The 17,288-nt window shown below is 42.5% G+C and overlaps 1 protein-coding gene across 1 annotated transcript in view; it reads right to left on the reverse strand.

Annotated features, from left to right (window-relative positions):
• Positions 1 to 17,288, reverse strand: part of UBR1 (ubiquitin protein ligase E3 component n-recognin 1) — a 158,744-nt gene that overhangs the window by 74,644 nt on the left and 66,812 nt on the right. Inside the window, 7 exon segments of the mRNA XM_040333640.1 lie at positions 1,682 to 1,734; positions 7,258 to 7,382; positions 8,815 to 8,878; positions 10,166 to 10,270; positions 11,870 to 11,935; positions 14,381 to 14,491; positions 16,244 to 16,305. Of these exon segments, the coding sequence (XP_040189574.1) occupies positions 1,682 to 1,734; positions 7,258 to 7,382; positions 8,815 to 8,878; positions 10,166 to 10,270; positions 11,870 to 11,935; positions 14,381 to 14,491; positions 16,244 to 16,305 (586 nt within the window).

The following is a 17,288-nucleotide window of genomic DNA, read 5'->3' on the forward strand; positions in this document are numbered from 1 at the left end:
TGGAAGCGCGCCTTGCATCACATTTATATAGGCATCACCGTCCCATCATGCTCCGGCAGGTACCCACGTGGTGGGTGCACGTGGGTAGGCACCCACCACGTGGGTACCTACCGGAGCATGATGGGACGGTGATGCCTATATAAATGGGATGCAAGGCGCGCTTCCATCATTACAGCGACAACAGGCGACGAGTCAACATCGGAAGAGGGGAGAAGAACAGAAGAGAAGACCCTGACGTCACAGAAGACCGCGCCGGCTGCCTGTTTGAAATTGAGCTAACACACAAACATAGCAGGCAGCCAGCGCTGAAGAAGAAGGCACCGGAGAGCTGCAGAAGAACCGGGGTTCGCCGAGTCAACAGCGGAAGAGGGGAGAAGATGGAAGAAGCCCCCCGGAGTCCGGAGAAACCCCCCCCGGAGAGCGGAGAAGACCCCCGGAGAGTGGAAGAAGACCCCCGGAGAGCGGAAGAAGAAGCCCCCCCTGGTAATTGAGCTAATAACGAAGACAGGGGGGGCATCCGGAGCAGAATAATAAATTATTTTAAAAACCCTTGTGTTGTGTGTTTACTAACTTTTACTTTTTGCCCCCAGGTGAATGGATAGGGGTACGATGTACCCCATATCCATTCACTTAGGGTGGGGGGCCGGTATCTGGGGGCCCCCTTATTAAAGGGGACTCCCAGATTCCGATAAGCCCCCGCCCGCAGACCCCGACAACCAATGGCAAGGGTTGTCGGGAAGAGGTCCTGTCCTCATCAACATGGGGACAGGGTGCTCTGGGGTGGGGGGGCCCGCAGTGCGCCCCCCTGCCCCAGAGCACCCAACCCCCCCATGTTGAGGGCATGCGGCCTGGCACGGCTCAGGAGGGGGGGGACGCTCGCTCGTCCCCACTCCCATTCCTGACCGGCCGGGTAGCGTGCTTTGGATACGGGTCTGGTATGGATTGTAGGGGGACCCCCTACGTCAATTTTTCGGCGTGGGGGGGTCTCCTTACAACCCATACCAGACCTAAGGGCCTGGTATGCTCCTGGGGGGGGAACCCATGCCGTTTTTTTCTTTGAAAATTGGCATGGAGTTCTCCCTCTCAGGAATGCATGCTGAGCGACGCTGACATTTTTTTTTATAATTATTTGTTTTCCCGGCGCGTCTTTTTTTTTCACCCGTCGCAACTTTAGTGTCCCGTCGAAATTCTCAAAGCCGCCCGGCGTTAATTACGTTCGCGCGCTGCACGTCGGGAAAATTACGTCACACGCATGCGCAGTACGGCCGGCGCGGGAGCGCGCCTCATTTAAATTTTAAACGCCCCCAGGAGAGGAGGACCGCCTTACGACGGCGGCACTTAAGTTACACGGCGTGTAATTTCTACCTAAGTGCTTTGACGATCAGGCACTTAGGTAGAAATTTTAAGTCAGCGTAACTTAACTGCTGAAATTTAAGTTACACAGACTTTTTGAGAATTTGGCCCTAAGTAACTCATTGGAGCCAGAAGTACTCTTTCACACTGTAGCACCAGCTCTACGGTACAGTAAAAAGATATGCAGGGTGTACTGTGAATATCTTTATACAACATTTGAAATAACAGTTACATTTTTATTTTATTGTTTCAGAAATACCATTTTTTTTTTTTTTATTAGGTTGCTATTTAACAATTGGATAAAATATAACCAGCACTAAACACTTACTTAAAATTGGCCACTTTGTTGATCAAGGTATCCAAGCAAATGTCTGTATTTTCCTTAAAAAGAAAAAAAAACAAGAATGAGGAATATACGAATATGTACTACCACACTAGACAGCACCAGAACAAAGTATTTAGAATTGTACTTTATCATGCACAGAAGAAACAGTACTTTTGTAGTGTACATAAATGTTTTGTTATAAGCAAGTACAATATTTTGTACAAAAAAAAAAAAAACTTTATTGAAACAGCATGTCACATACAGAAGTTGGTTCTAATCAGAGGCGTCCCTAGGGGGGGGGGCAGAGGGGGCCCTGACCCCCCCCAACATCATGCTGTGCCCCACCATGTGCCCCCCCCAAAAAAAAAAATTTTTTTATTTTTTTTTTGCAATTTTTGTATTTTGCTCCCCGGGAGGGAGAGCGTCCCCAGTCAGCTCTGCGGGGGATTCCTCCCCCTCCCTGTGCTCGCCGACACTGCATAATGCGAGCGCTCACACAACCAGATATTCTAGCCTGGGCCGTGTTTAAGTGTGTGCACTGCAGACTGCAGTACACTGTAATCACTGAACTACATTATTTCCATCCCTTCTCTCCCCCCCCCCATCTGTCTCCCTCCCCCTCTCCTGTTCTTTCAAAACATTCACAATTTACTTTCACTTTCAGTTAGGCAGGTAATATATGGTGCAAATTTCTTTCCTGCATCCACAGATTGCAGGAAAGAAACTTGCATGATTCCCCCATCAACACAGACACTGCTGACGGGAATATCCCTCCTGCCCAGCAATTGTATTCTCCCGACAAACAGTGATTATCACTAGTGACTATACAGCAGGGATATGCAATTAGCGGACCTCCAGATGTTGCAAAACTACAAATCCCATCATGCCTCTGCCTCTGGGTGTCATGCTCGTGGCTGTCAGAGCCTTGCTATGCCTCATGGGATTTGTAGTTCTGCAACAGCTGGAGGTCCGCTAATTGCATATCCCCGCTATACAGCAACCACTAGTGATAATTATAAGAGAATCTGCTCATTAATGGTTCAAATCTCAGCCAGTTTCTGCTGAACCAGCTGAGATTTAAACTGTCTATGGCTGGTCTTGGCTCTTAGGCAGCCCATACATTGATTAGCACTGTGGGGTGTTGGCTTCCTGGCGTGATTGGGCATGTGGGATTTCAAACACACCCGAGCCCATCTCTATTGGTTGTAGATAGTTGAGCTCCCTGCAGGTTGCTTAGCAGCAGTGGACCCTTCTCTGACAAGCTGATCGGGATGCAATCCAGGTGATGCTCTTAGTCAAATCCTAGTCATAAATATCAGAGATTTTATTGATCAAAGCCCACACTTTACAGGCATAGAGCCCACATGGCTGCTGATCATACGGTTGATTATATTTATGTGGTTGTACTCTTGATGCTAATAAATACTGTGTTTATTAGATCTGACTGGGAGCATCACCTGGATCACATGCCGATCAGCATGTCAACAGAGAAGGTTATACAGCATTACTGCTGCTAGGTGACCAGCTGGGGGCTCGGCTCTCTATAACCAATAGTGCCAGCCTTCCCCTGCATGCACCCATAATGTCACCAGCACTAGGTCTTAATAGACTGCCGCCGCTGCCAAGGAGACAGACGCCAGACCAGCGCTGTAAATAGCAGGGACAGGACAACTGGGGATCCCCACTGTGGCAGAACACCAGGGCCCGGTGGCAAGACAACCTTTGCAACCCTGATAGTTCTCCCACTGCTTTGGACCCTTATATTTTCTTGGTGTGCTGGTGACATATATCTCTTGTTTTCTGCCACCCTGGGGGGACCCAGTATAGTAGGAAGGGAGCTCACTGCAGAACATGTGAAAGGGCCCATAGTGGGATCGTAGTAAAGGGCCCCAGGATAGAGATATATATATATATATATATATATATATATATATATATATATATATATATATATATATAATTGCATTTTATAGTTGGCCCCCCTACTTTTGTCCCTGTCCCCCCATGTGCCCCCCCTAAATATGAAAGCTGGAGACGCCACTGGTTCTAATGGAGAGTATAAAGGATTTCATAACTTCATGCAGGTCAAAGTAAACTCATCAGAAAATATGAACTCCTGATATGAATACTGTTTTCAAAGCCAGCGACTCTGAAAGTACCGAAGTTAGAGCCAGTTTGACAGATAGCATTTACATAGGGTCTGCTTTGCAAGCACACACACATTTTCTAATGAAAGGATATGTTAAAGTGGAAGTCCACCCTTAAGCCTCGTACACACTCAATCGGATTTTCCGCAAAGTGTCTGACTTTCGTACGAAGGGCGTGTGCCTGGATTTTTTCTAGCATACAAAACGCCACACAATAGCCGGCCAACAAACACGAACGTAGTGACGTACTACGTGTTTTTAGAGCCCTTTAGCACCACCCTACAGGCACCTTCTGCCAATGTTGCGTTTGGTCAGCATTGCTTCAGAGCATGCGTGTTTGTACTTTGAACCTCTGTCTGACAGATCTTGTGAACACACGATCGGAAAATCTGGCAACAAACAGTTGTCCGTGGAAAATTTACAGCCTGCCATCACACATTTGTCTGCGGAAAATCCGACAATTGTCCGATGGAGCGTACAAGCGGTCGATCTTTCGCGAATAAAGGCCGCCATCACACAATTCCCATCGGAACAAATCCGATCGTGTGTACGAGGCTGAACACTTAAATTCTCCCCTGCAATCATTAAATGTGAGCCCAGTTCAGTCTTATGCCTCAAATTGAGAAAAATCACAGTTTTTCTACATTTTTTTTGCAGTATCCAGTGCTGTCACATGACTTCAAATTCTACTTCCTTTGGAGTCTAAAAGCAGCCAGTGGGTGTGGTTAATAAAAGCTAGTGACATCACTTCCAGGGAGGGGCATTGTTTCTGTGTAGCCAGTGGGTGTATACAGGCTGGGAGGAACTGATTACAGGTCCCCGCCCAGTTTTCTCATCAGTAAAGATGAATTGTACATCTCAATTCATTAGAAAATGAAAAAGAAAAAAAGACCCATTCACATAGGACACAGGGCGGCTGGGAGGTGTAGTGCACATATACAGCCTAGCGGTTCAGGGCTTTGTGTGAAGACTAGCACCAGAGAAGGGAGCTGGACACAGGGGAGGGGGAAATGTCAGTGTAGCTGGAAGAGCTCTTGGGCCTCAGCTCTGAGTCTACAATGATCATATTACAAGCAACCACACTAAGACTCAGTTTCCACTAATGTCCAAAGTCGCATGACAAATCACAGCCTATTGATTTTAATGGTACCCGTTCCCATCTATACGACTTTGAAAAGCAGCGATTTTGAAAAGGTACCTACACTACTTTAATTTCCACTAGTTCAACTCCAAAGCTGTGCGATTTAGAGTGCCAACTGAGTGCAGCTTTGATCCACCTTTACACTCTGGATCAAAGTTGCATCAAAAATTGCATCAAAGTAGTGCAGTCACCTTTTCAAATTCGCTGATTTTCAAAGTTGCATAGATAGGAACGTTTGCTATTGGAATCAATGGGCTGTGATTTGTGTTGCAACTTGGTGTACAAAGTCGCATGACAGGGCATCATGACAAGGAATGATTAGGCATCCTCCTAAAACATGGGTCAACAGACCAAATTCAGAGTACTGCTACAAGAACCGTACAGACAGGTGAATGCTGCACAAAACTAGACAACCTGGTAGAGAGAGTAGGTATTCGTGCAGGAGGTGCTTTTTCCTTTGGGGGCAAGCTTTTGAGAAGTGGTTTTATCCACCTAGTAATGGTGGATTTGAAGCAGGTTGCCTCTGGAAGGTCCTGAGGTTAGGATAAATAAGAAGTGTGTTCATAACACAAGCTGTAGGTTTTAGGTACACTCTCATGGCTCTGACCATGTCCATATTAGGTGCTTAGGAGCAGGACACGAGGAAGGATTATGTCTGTTGATGTGAAACACTGACACCCCCTTAGAAAGAAAGGCTGGTCTTGGGTGCAAGACTACTGTATCCTTGTGAAGAAAAAGCAACAGCTCCTTACAAGTGAGAGCTGCTAACGCAGACACATTTGACAGACCTGATAGCCACCAAAAATGCTACCATTGCAGTGGCTTGAAGCCACTGCTTGAACCCACGGGTCTAGGATGCCTGGGACCCAGAGAGAGGTGAACTGTCACAGATATTCCCTTACACTTAGAAATGGGGGCATCTATTCATTAGCAAGGGGGCTTTTGAGGTAGATGTGGTGGTATTTGTGATCCAACTCCTGCACCGAAAGGAAAGGCTGAATTTTGGCTTAGGTGGTGAAAGTATATGGGTAGAGCGTTGAGATGCTCTTCATTTTGGAGTAGGTAGAAGCCCCTGAGGAGGAGGCTTTTGGAGCTTTCCACTGTGGAAGAAGGACCTTCCCTTTCTTGATGAATTTGTCAAGTGACTCAGCAACGAGACATCCTCCTCCAAAGTTCATATTTAACAAAGTCACTTCCAGCACTAATAGGTCTTCCAAGGTGTGACGCAACAGATATCAGATAAATTTGTGGTGAAAAAGGTATATATGGTATCCCAAAGCTAGGTGGATGCTGCCTTCCTCTAGATGGGGTAATCCCAAAGGAACTTACAAGAAAAACAGAAATGGAAGGCGTGCACACCTAGTGCAATACCAGAGATAATAAAAAAAATAAAATATTGCATAAAAGTGGGTACTCACAAAATGCAACTGACAAAAAGCCATAAACACAGTGTATGGACATGCACAGAACACAGGGTACAGCCAACGCATTTCGGGGGTGCACCCCCTTCCTCAGAGCTAGGCCACTACCAAGTCGCTTCAGTGGCCCTCATTCTTCAAAAAAGGTTGGGCACCTCTGCCTTAGTCCATTAGCTGCAGTTTGACAAGCAGGCATTGCAGCAATAGCTGGAGCTAGGCCTGCGAAAGTAGAAATTACCTTTAAAAACAAACTCTGCGTTTTAATTTTTACGTTGCATGCTTCCTGTGATTTGCTGAGCAGCACTCCAGCAGCAGACAGAAGTCCCAATTCTACTACCTGGAATACTGTGCAGCATACTGCATGTAGCTGATCTAAATGTATAAATGTAATAAAAATGTATTCAGCACCGACAGTGCTGCATCTATTAGTAAACAAAAAAAACAATCTATGAGTAAAGGCAACAGTTGGTTTGGGTCACCTTTGTCCAAAAACGTATTTAAAAAAAAAGGGGAAAGTAAACCTGGAGTTAGGTTAAAAAAAATAAAATAAAAATATAAAAAAAAAAACTTGAGTACATTCAGCCTGCCCAATACATGGTTTGAATCTTAGCTTGGTTCCTGCTGAACTGGCCAAGATTCGAACGGTCTATGGTTGGCTTTTGGTAGGTGCTTTTTCTACAGTCTACATAATCATTGGAGATTTTCTTTCACTTTCTGTCTTGGTGACAATCTTCCCAGAGCCATAAAAAGGCAGTAAAAACCTGACATAAGTTGGCATGATACGCAAAGATCATAATGAGAAAATGTTATAGCAGGCAGTGTTACTATGTGTGAATGAACACAATTTGACAAGCAACTGGCATCTAAGCTTACAGTATCTGGCAATGCCTTGGCAATGACACTGTGAGCCATGGGTTCAATGCAGAGCAGGTGGATTATCTCTCTCATCATGCATTCTTCTTTAGTGATATCACTGATTCCTGGCACATAACGCTCACCTGAAAGTGGAAACAAAGACAGACTTTAAATTAAATTACATTCATCCATCACTTTAATGTTGCTGCCACGTCTAAATCCAGTTTAAATACATTTATGACATATACACCAGTTAGGAATCGAAAAATAACTTCTGTTTCTAAACAACGTTACAGGCTTTCAATAGTCACCTAAACACCTTCTGAATTATATAGTACAGATTGCAGTGAATAGGTCACAAGCACCCTTACAAAATAAGATTTTTTTTGTCCCATAGAAAAAAAAAAAAAAAAAAAAAAGTATGGACGTGCCTGTTACTGCGCATTTGTGCCTTTTTCAGCAAAAAGGCTCCTCTTCAGAAGACGCAATAGGGGTGTTGAAAATAAACTAAAAATTGATGCATCGCAATTGCACGAATGACGTCATCCCAACGCAACCTGCCAGAATAATCTAAAGAAAAAAAAAAAACAAACACTGGCAGCACCTCTGTTTTATGAATCCACCCTACACTGTGTAAGTGGTAGTGTAAACCGCTCCGGCCGCTCTCCTACTCCAATGTAAGGGCTACAAGCGGGAGGGCCCAAAATACCCTCTGACGTCAGCCAGGGAGGTCACGTGACTGGCTGCTGTGCTGGCCGGCCATAAAAGATCGGAGATTAGGTATTTAGAGGCATCAGTTTACACCAACACCTACACAGTGTCATAAAACAGTGTGACTGGCAGTGTTTTTTTTTTTTACTTGTAGGCTGGCGATGCTCCCCAGAGACGGGGGGGGGGGTCTCCTGGGAGTGCAGGCTGGGGGGGGGGGGCTGTGGAATGTAATGGGGGGGCTTTGCCATTTAGTATTTACTGTTCTAAATAAATACGGTTGTCTGCGGTGTTCAGACTTCGCTACATGCAGGAAGAGTCTTGACAGGAGAAATCTTAATTGGATCCTGAGACCAGTGAAAATGCGCACCTCTAATGTTTAAGTGATGTTTTTTTCTGCCTCTAAACACTACAGCTTCTAAAGGTCTGTAAAATGCCTATGTGTGCACAGACACATAGGCCAACATGGAGGGGCATTTAGGAAAAAAAAGTCAAGTCAAACTGTTTTTGAGCAGCAGTATGCATAAGCCCTAAATCTAACAATAATTTGTTTTTAGACACACCACTTAGTATCCAACTAAAACGTACTCCATGAAAATTCATGTGACCCCCCCCTCACCCTTTTAACACTGAATACAGTTCACATACGTCCCTATGCAATGGAGAGAGGGGGTTTTCAGACTAAGTCAGGAGAGCAGACTAAATGACAGGAATGCTCCATAGATACGAGTAAGTGTTGTCACTAAGGCAACCACTACACTTAGGGACTGAAGCTGTAATATTTTATTTTTATATTTAAATATTAGATACACTTTAACATTTTTAAAACCTCATATGAAAACATTTGTACTTCAAATAGATACCAACCAATTATACAGATCAGAACATGCAGCATCTCCTCAATAAGTATGTTCCATTGTCTTGACAAGTCCTAAGATAAATAATATATAAAAAACAATTGGTGATTAATGTCTGCAGACACACACACCCCACAGAAAAAACTACTAAAGCAACGATGTTAGCCATTGTTTTCAATGCATTGTTTTTAATAATCAAGCTGATGCATATATTGTGAGCAGCCAAGTACAACTACTGTGTAGCAATAAAAAAAAGATTACACCAGGGTCCATGTCCACGCCAGCTATTTAACAGACTGGATCCAATGCCGGCGGGTGTCAGCGGGACATTCACCGCTCCATAGAAATAAACGGGTGGTCCGTATGGGTCTGCCTAAAAAACGGACAGGCAGACCCAATCGGTCCACTAGTGTGAAAGGGGCCTAGCTGACATTACTACGGTGATTCTAGCCATGTAATCTGAAGCAATATCTGTATATACTTAAAATCTGCCAATAATATAGCTAAGCATTCAAAAATAAAGCATTTCCTGTGTGGCTATTATCTTGTTTAAACATTTCACCCTGTTGAATTAATAAAAATATTTTTGACATGGGGTGCTGCACTTTAGCCCTTAGCTTCTGCCAACAACGAAAAACATTCTTTAAAAAGTGTTTTTCTTTCTATCCTCTATATATGCGACTACTGAGCTTCATCTCTGGAGTGTATGTGTAGCCAAGTTTGCTGGGATCACAGCCAAGCATATCTGGTGTGCCATTATAAACAAGTTTCCTCATCGCTGTATTGGTTGGTCGTTGGATAGGAGGAGCTGTGGATATTGCCTTGGCTTACTCAGTGGTGATACCCTATGCATTTCTGGTAAGAGTCAGTTTTAACGGGTGTTGACTGCTTCATACCTTCTCCATCTCACCGATTTCACGATGTGGATTTTGTTATGAACTTTTTGGCATCTTCAAACCATTGAATTTTATTTAACTTTTTTCGCTACCATTTGTTTTAGCGCTACACCTTTACCCCATATTTTGTCTATTGTACCCAACAATATTGTGTCAGCAGCTTTTAGTTTAATTATTCATTTCATATCCGCGCAACAGATTTCTCATTTTATAAATATTTATATACAGTACATTGAAAACTGTGGTTTTATAAATGTATATGTTGTTTGGTGTGTATAATCACTACAGCACAGCACAGCACTTATATTCAGTTGGTGGTGGTATTCACTGATCAGTGCAGGCCAACTCAGTTCAGGTATTGATTTATCGCAGCACAATAATAAAATAAATTTAGAGTTGTTCAGAACTATCCCAATAGGTCAACCTCAAGTGAGCAAAACCGTTGTAAAAATGAAAGGATCATACCATGTCTTTGGTGGGCATTAAGATGCTTGAGAGGGCTTCCACAAGCTCATACTTTTCAAGTAACATTAGCAAGAAATTGTTTGGATCCATGTATGAAGCGCCAACCTACAGAGAGCAGAATAACCATCTTCAATTTCAGTGAAACTCTGCCACATAAAATACAATCTTTATAAACAGTTTTCATCTTAACATAATCTTCATCAAAAATATGATCTTGTGCGTTAACATTCTATATACAGTCACTTTGCTTTATGATTTACATGCTCTAAAGTAATACAGGCTTAAAAGTTAACGTGACACAGGTAAAATGACTGTTCAACTCCAGCTGAATTATTTTTTCTACAAAATGCAATTAAAATATGTCACTAGGAATCTTATTTCAAAATAGCCAACAAAAGGATGCTAAAGCAGGCCACAGATGATTGGATTTTCTTTACTTCCAAGGGGGAAAAAAAATTGCTAAAATTCCCCCTTCAACACAGTCAGTGGGGAAAATCGAGCGAGGCGAGCCTTCCCGGCCGGCAGAACAATAATTACTGCTAGCCACTATAGCAGTCAGCAGTAATTGAATGCAAAACATCCAACATGCTGGTTGTATCCAAGTCGATCGATGGATTGACTTGGGTACAATCAGCCCACCCATTAATGGATAGGATCTGAGCCAGTTTGGCAGGGATCCATGTATTTCCAGTTTAAGAGTCCTACGCTGGGTCAGATACCTATTGCTTGCCCAACATGTGGAACTGGTATCGGGCAGGACAATCTAACGTGGTACAATACTGATGAAGGCCTGATGGGATCAGGACTTGGTCTTAATATACCATACTTGTAAAATGTTCAAGGATGCTTGTTCTCTGGAAGGCTCTAACTACAGTGATGTGTCACTAGGCATCCTCTGTGAGATCAAAATTGAGCTCTTTGGCATTAACTCAACTCGCTATGTTTGGAGGCAGAGGAATGCTGCCTATGACCCCCAAGGACACCATCTCCCCCATCAAACATGGAGATGGAAACATTATGCTTTAGGGATGTTTTTCTGCCAAGGAGACAGTACAACTTCACTGCATCAAAAGGGACTTATGGACGGGGCAATGTACCTTCAAATATTGGGCCTTGACCTCCAATTGCAATCAAGAGTTTTGCCACCAAGTTCTGGGTCATGTTTTGCGAAGAGATTAAAAACGTATTTCACTCATTATAATGCAAATCAATTTATAACTTTTTTTGAAATGCGTTTTTCTTGATATTTGTTTTTATTCTGTCTCTCACTTTTAAAATAACATACCATTCGAATTATAGACCGATCGTGTCTTTGTCAGTGGGAAAAAGTACAAAAGAAGCAGGGGATCAAAAACCCCCCCCCCCCCCCCCACTGTACATCCACTTTAAACATACACCTTAGAAAGCTATTCCATATTTTCAAATCCTTTAACCCCTTAAACTGCTTTATCTAAAGGGTGCATATGTTAATTTAACCTCTCCTTATTGAGAATATCCTCCACACTACTTTTTAATACAACTATCCACAGCCTTTTTTTTTTTATCAAATATGATTAGCATATGCAAGATAAGGCATCACAAATGCAGTGCAGTGGTAAAATGTCGTCACGCTTTAACCAATACCAATTTTAATCCTTTGATACAGATTTAACACATTATACAGACAGGTATAATAGTTCTTGCATCCAAGACAAGTTCTTGTACCTGTAACATTACGATGTCTTTATCATACATCTCCTCCCTGCATTTGACATCTTGGTAGTAGTAAACCTACAAATAAAGAAACACTTTAACAGAGAACAGACACAATATAAAACATATTAAAAACACATAAATAAGTTATTTAAAGTGCATCCAATGGCTAGTACACAGGGTCCAAATTTCGAGAGACATTGGCCAGTTCAATAAAAATCGTCCAACATTCGGCCCGTGTGTATGTCAGCCAGTCTGAGGTGTTATTTTTTTTTAAGCTTAGGTGATCCTTTGTGGAAGAAAAGGGACTGATAAATTCCTATAAAGGAAGATTGTATGGACGGAGTGTCAAAGAGTTTTTATGCACATCATCTAGCATTTAGTGTATAATTATCATAGATTTGATTAATAAAAGCTAATAAAGATTTGCGCACTTTGTATGTGTGCACTCTCTTTTGTCACTATTGTTGTGGGTTTAATGGTATTTTAATACAGCAGTGATTTAAGGGAGTGTATATTATACAAATTTTAGATTTATATTATATACCTTTACACGTGTGTGTGTTTGGGTGTAAGTTTATGGCAGTGATGAGTGGGGATTTATTATAAATCATCTATTGTCCTTTCCATTTGCTCATGAATGGGGAATGTCTTATAACCATTTTTGCAGCTCTTTGTGTACCTAAAAGGGACATGGGGAGACAGAATCAAGAACTACAATGCAGAGGCATTTGCACACAGCAGTGAGCTTATCCACATTGGCAAGCATGTTGTGTGAAACTCCCTCTTCATGCATAAAAGTGTGGGGTAGAAACATTATTTCTACAGTCCAATAATACTGCTTCTATATCCTTCTAATTCAGATCTGTGTCTACCTCGTCTAGAGCAAGCATAGCGGGCACCAACTCATGTAGAGACAAAAAAGCTGGGGAAGGGGTGTGGCATTTTGTAGCCCTGGACAAAGATGGCTGTATTAAGGCCGTAAGTTGTACGGGAAATTGTGACATAGATGCAGAAAATTCTGCTTTTGTGAGGCAGGCTTGTTGCATGCATGAGAGAGCTAGAAAATTGATGCAAAGACCATTGTTACAAATCAGCTCTTGCTCCAATGCAATGAAAGCATGGTCACTCTGAGGTTGAGTGTTGTGCGCACCTTCAGCAGAGCAAAAATGTTGCTGAGGTTTGGCTATGGCTCCCTTTCCCCTAGTATCTGCCATAGGGAAGGGTGCAGGTATACTCATGGAGTATGGTGCAGAATAGAAGGTTAGCTTGTCCAGGTGTACGCAGCAACCCAGGTATAGAACTTCTTGTAACAAATCCTCATGGCGAAGTGGTGGTAAGGTGTGCGACCACCTGAGACTCCAAGTGGTTGAACTTTTAGCACAAAATGAAAAGTTTACACAGTAAAGTCAATATATTCCAAACACAGCCCAGTTTTCAAAATAATGCTCAGAGATACAGGGTGACTCCATCTCATTTGTCTACAATGCTGGACAGTATATAAAGTCCAGACTTCACCCATCATGGTAGGCATACCCCAGAAGGGGTCCCCAAGTTCTGGGTTCCATAGCGATGGACCTGTACAGCATCCTGGGGCCGACTACAACTTGTTGAACAAAGTGACAAGGTGAGCACCCATGCACGGTACGGTGCCCAAAGCAACATTACAGGACATCCACACTGTATCAGGTTCAGGTACAGCTCAGTTTTACCGAGGTTAACCAATCTGGATACATCATTTTTATTTGTGGTTTTAGAAGGCAATAAAAAGGAGATTAAAAAAGACAGACTGAAGATAAAACAATGTAATGATAAACTAGTTAAAATAACAGCGATTTCTCCACAAAAGGAGAAAGGGTCCATCACCTTTGAACACTAGCAAAGTGGCTTCCAAGATATTTGAATGCTGCATTAAAACAAAATGGAGTGGACACTTTCAAGTTGATTTTTCAGCATTTTGAGCAATCTAGTGGTAATCTCTTGGAATTTCATCACGCTTGATGAAACATGGTTATCTCACTATGAACTGAAGACCAAACAACTGTCTTTAGATGGGGAACCCAAGTGCTGCCAATTACCAAAGAAATTCAAAACCCAAAAGTCAGCAGGAAAAGTCATAGCCATGGTTTTATTGCATAGACCTTCCACACGCTTATCAGATCATTTTCAGTTTCAAAACCTTTAAAAGAAATTGAAAAGGGAGGAAAATTTTCAATTGATGCAGAGGTAACCAAAGAAGCTGGGCACTATTTCATTTTTTTTTTAGAAGGGTTAAAAAAAACTTGGAAAAGAACAACGTGCCAAGTTTGGTGAACTCTAGGGTAAATAAGTGGAATAGCATGCAAGTCACGGCTCTAGGTCATTCCCTTTTTGGTTGGATCTAGAACTTTTCAGATACTCCTTGCAAGATAGAAGCAGAAAGACAGCAACAAGTATTCTGCAGATACAACTTAACTTTACAGATAAAACAACACAGGACACGGCAACTTTATAGGAACAAGAAGGTTTTTGATTAATTCCTACCTGGCTAATAATGGTGAGGCCATTTCTCCTCCACATTTCAGCAGCCACTTGCCCGACAAGCACCAGGCACCTCAATGGACTTTCAACGAGAAGTTCTACCTGGAAGTCTTTCTAAACAGTAATAACAAATATGTCAGGAGGTTTCAAGGTACATAAGAAAACAAGATAATTCAACACACATCTTTAGCATTTAAATATAATCAACTTTCAGGTTCTGAACAGAAATCACAACTGATATAACAGTGTCCATCCAGTCTTTGCGCGGTTCTTCCTTATTCCCAATCTTGAGGTTTCTACTATATTTTCCATACCCATTCATTCCTTTTGCCCATCCCATATAAATGATTACATTATTATCAAAATATTTAAACTATTGAATTTATTTCATACCGGATTTTATAACTCCTTTTGGCTACTAAATGAATGGATACGGATGCACATAATGTATTTTGTGCATGTATTTGATATACCGTATTTATCGGCGTATACCGCGCACTTTTTTGCCCTGAAAATCAGGGCAAAATCGTGGGTGCGCGGTATACGCCGATACCCGCTTTCCCGCGCCGAGTTTGAATACTGCGCCGACATATACCGAGCGCAATACAATCGTGTATTGTCGGGCAGTCTCGGCTCCTCCCGCGCTGACGTCCTGGACGTACAGGACGTCAGCGCGAGAGTAGCCGAGCATTGCCGACAATACACGAGTGTACTGCGCTCTGTATATGTCGGCGCAGTATTCAAACTAGGCGCGGGAAACGAGCGGGGAGGACGCTATTTTTTTGATAGCACTATACATGCACATTCATCCAGCACTTAGGCCCCTTTCACGCAGGGGAGGTGTCGACTTTCCTGACAATTTCGAGCCTGTCATGATGGGGTTAAAAATAAAAATCAGCCCTCTATAGTACAACATCACTACTATAAGGGGCTAATTTATGCTGCATAACAGTGAAAGTCTTACCATCGCTATACACACACACACACAAGTAGGATATACTGGGTATTTTAACTGGGAGACGACATGAAGCTACATGAATGGTGGAGAGGAATATAAATCTTTTCGTAGTACTAAAGGCTGAAACTTTTTTGCATGGATATAAATCACTTTAAACATAACGCACAACTGGTAAACTTATACTTTAACTGTAATTGTATTGCCTTATATTACAACCAGTCTATTAGCCTCCAGCTTCTCTGGGTTCAGATGCTGATCTGCCCTGCACAGGCCCCTGAAGTTATTGTAAATGTTGGATTTATTTTATTTCATTTTTTTTTCTTAAAAACGTGTCATACTTACCTGCTCTGTGTAATGTTTTGCACAGAGCATCTCTGTTTGTTCTCTTTTGGGGTCCCCCGCAGGAACTTCGGGCTCCTCCCTCTTTCAGAGTGCCGAAAATTATTTAGAGTGCCCGTACACCATGATTTAAAAAAATAAAATAAAAATTTGACCTTTATAATAACCCACTTCCTTCTGCTGTCCAGGACTACATGTCCCATGAGGCATCGCTCCTCACACATTTCACAGGCACTGACATGTATGGATGCTGTACTGCTCTGTATGTGTGCTGTACTGAGTATACTGACATGTATTACAGTGTACTGAGTGTGTGCTGCACATTTTCTATGTAAACAAATAATGCATTCTGTACAAGGGGTCAACTAATTGGCTGACCAACTAATCAATTTAAAAAAAAATAGTTAAAAACGATTTTCATAATTGATTATGCCGATTAGTTGTTTCGGCCCTACTATAAATCTAGTATTGTTACCACACCCGTGAATATAGATTCCAACAATTAAGTTGGTCTACAAACTTGGGACTTTGACATTTGATATAAACATGCAGAGTTGAGGACTACTTACAAGGGGGATATACTCATGGAGCTTGGTAAAGACACCAGTTTTACTCATCTGTGAATGCAAACCTAAAAACAAAAAAACACAAGTGTCAAATGTCTGACATACTGAAAGTGCTCTGTAAGCTCTGAAACCATGCAAACAAAGCAACTAAAAAGCAGCAGGGATTCCTTTCTTTGGGGATTGCAGCATTCAGTCCACCCAATTAGGTAAACACAGAAATAAAGACTAGTTTTGCAAACAAGCCTGGTGTTCCCATCATCCTATTCTATGCATATATGCAAAGTAGGCATTTACAGTACAGCATCTCACAAAAGTGAGTACACCCCTCACATTTTTGAAAATATTTTTTTTTTTATGTTTTCATGTGACAACACTGAAGAAATGTCACTTTGCTACAATGTGAAGTAGTGAGTGTACAGCTTGTATAACAGTGTAAAATTAGCTGTCCCCCTCAAAATAACTCACACAGCCATTAATGTCTAAATCGCTGGCAACAAAAGCGAGTACACCCCTAAGTGAAAAGGTCACATATCACGTTGGCATTTATGGTTCCCTCAATGAACTGTAGCTCCCCAGTGCCGACAGTACTCATGCAGCCCTAGACTATGACACTCCCACATACCATGCTTGACTGTAGGAAAGACAAACTTGTCTTTGTACTCCTCTCCTGGTTGCCATCACACACACACACGACACTATCTGAACCAAATCAGTTTCTTGGTCTCATCAGACCACAGGACATGGTTCCAGTAATCCATGTCCTTAGTCTGCTTGTCTTCAGCAAACTGTGGGCTTTCTTGTGCATCTTTAGAAGAGGTTTCCTTTTGGAAAGACCAAACTTGATGCAGTGTGCGGCATATGGTCTGAGCACTGACAGGCTGACCTCCCACCCCTTCAACCTCTGCAGCAATGCTGGCAGCACTCATATGTCCATTTCCCAAGGACAACCTCTGGATAGGACGCGGCGCACATGCACTCAACTTCTTTGGTCGACAATGGCGGCGCCTGTTCTGAGTGGAAACTGCCCTGTTAAACCACTGTATGGTCT

The sequence above is a fragment of the Rana temporaria genome, chromosome 13 (assembly GCF_905171775.1).
Source record: "Rana temporaria chromosome 13, aRanTem1.1, whole genome shotgun sequence".
In the NCBI taxonomy this organism is placed as follows: domain Eukaryota; kingdom Metazoa; phylum Chordata; class Amphibia; order Anura; family Ranidae; genus Rana; species Rana temporaria.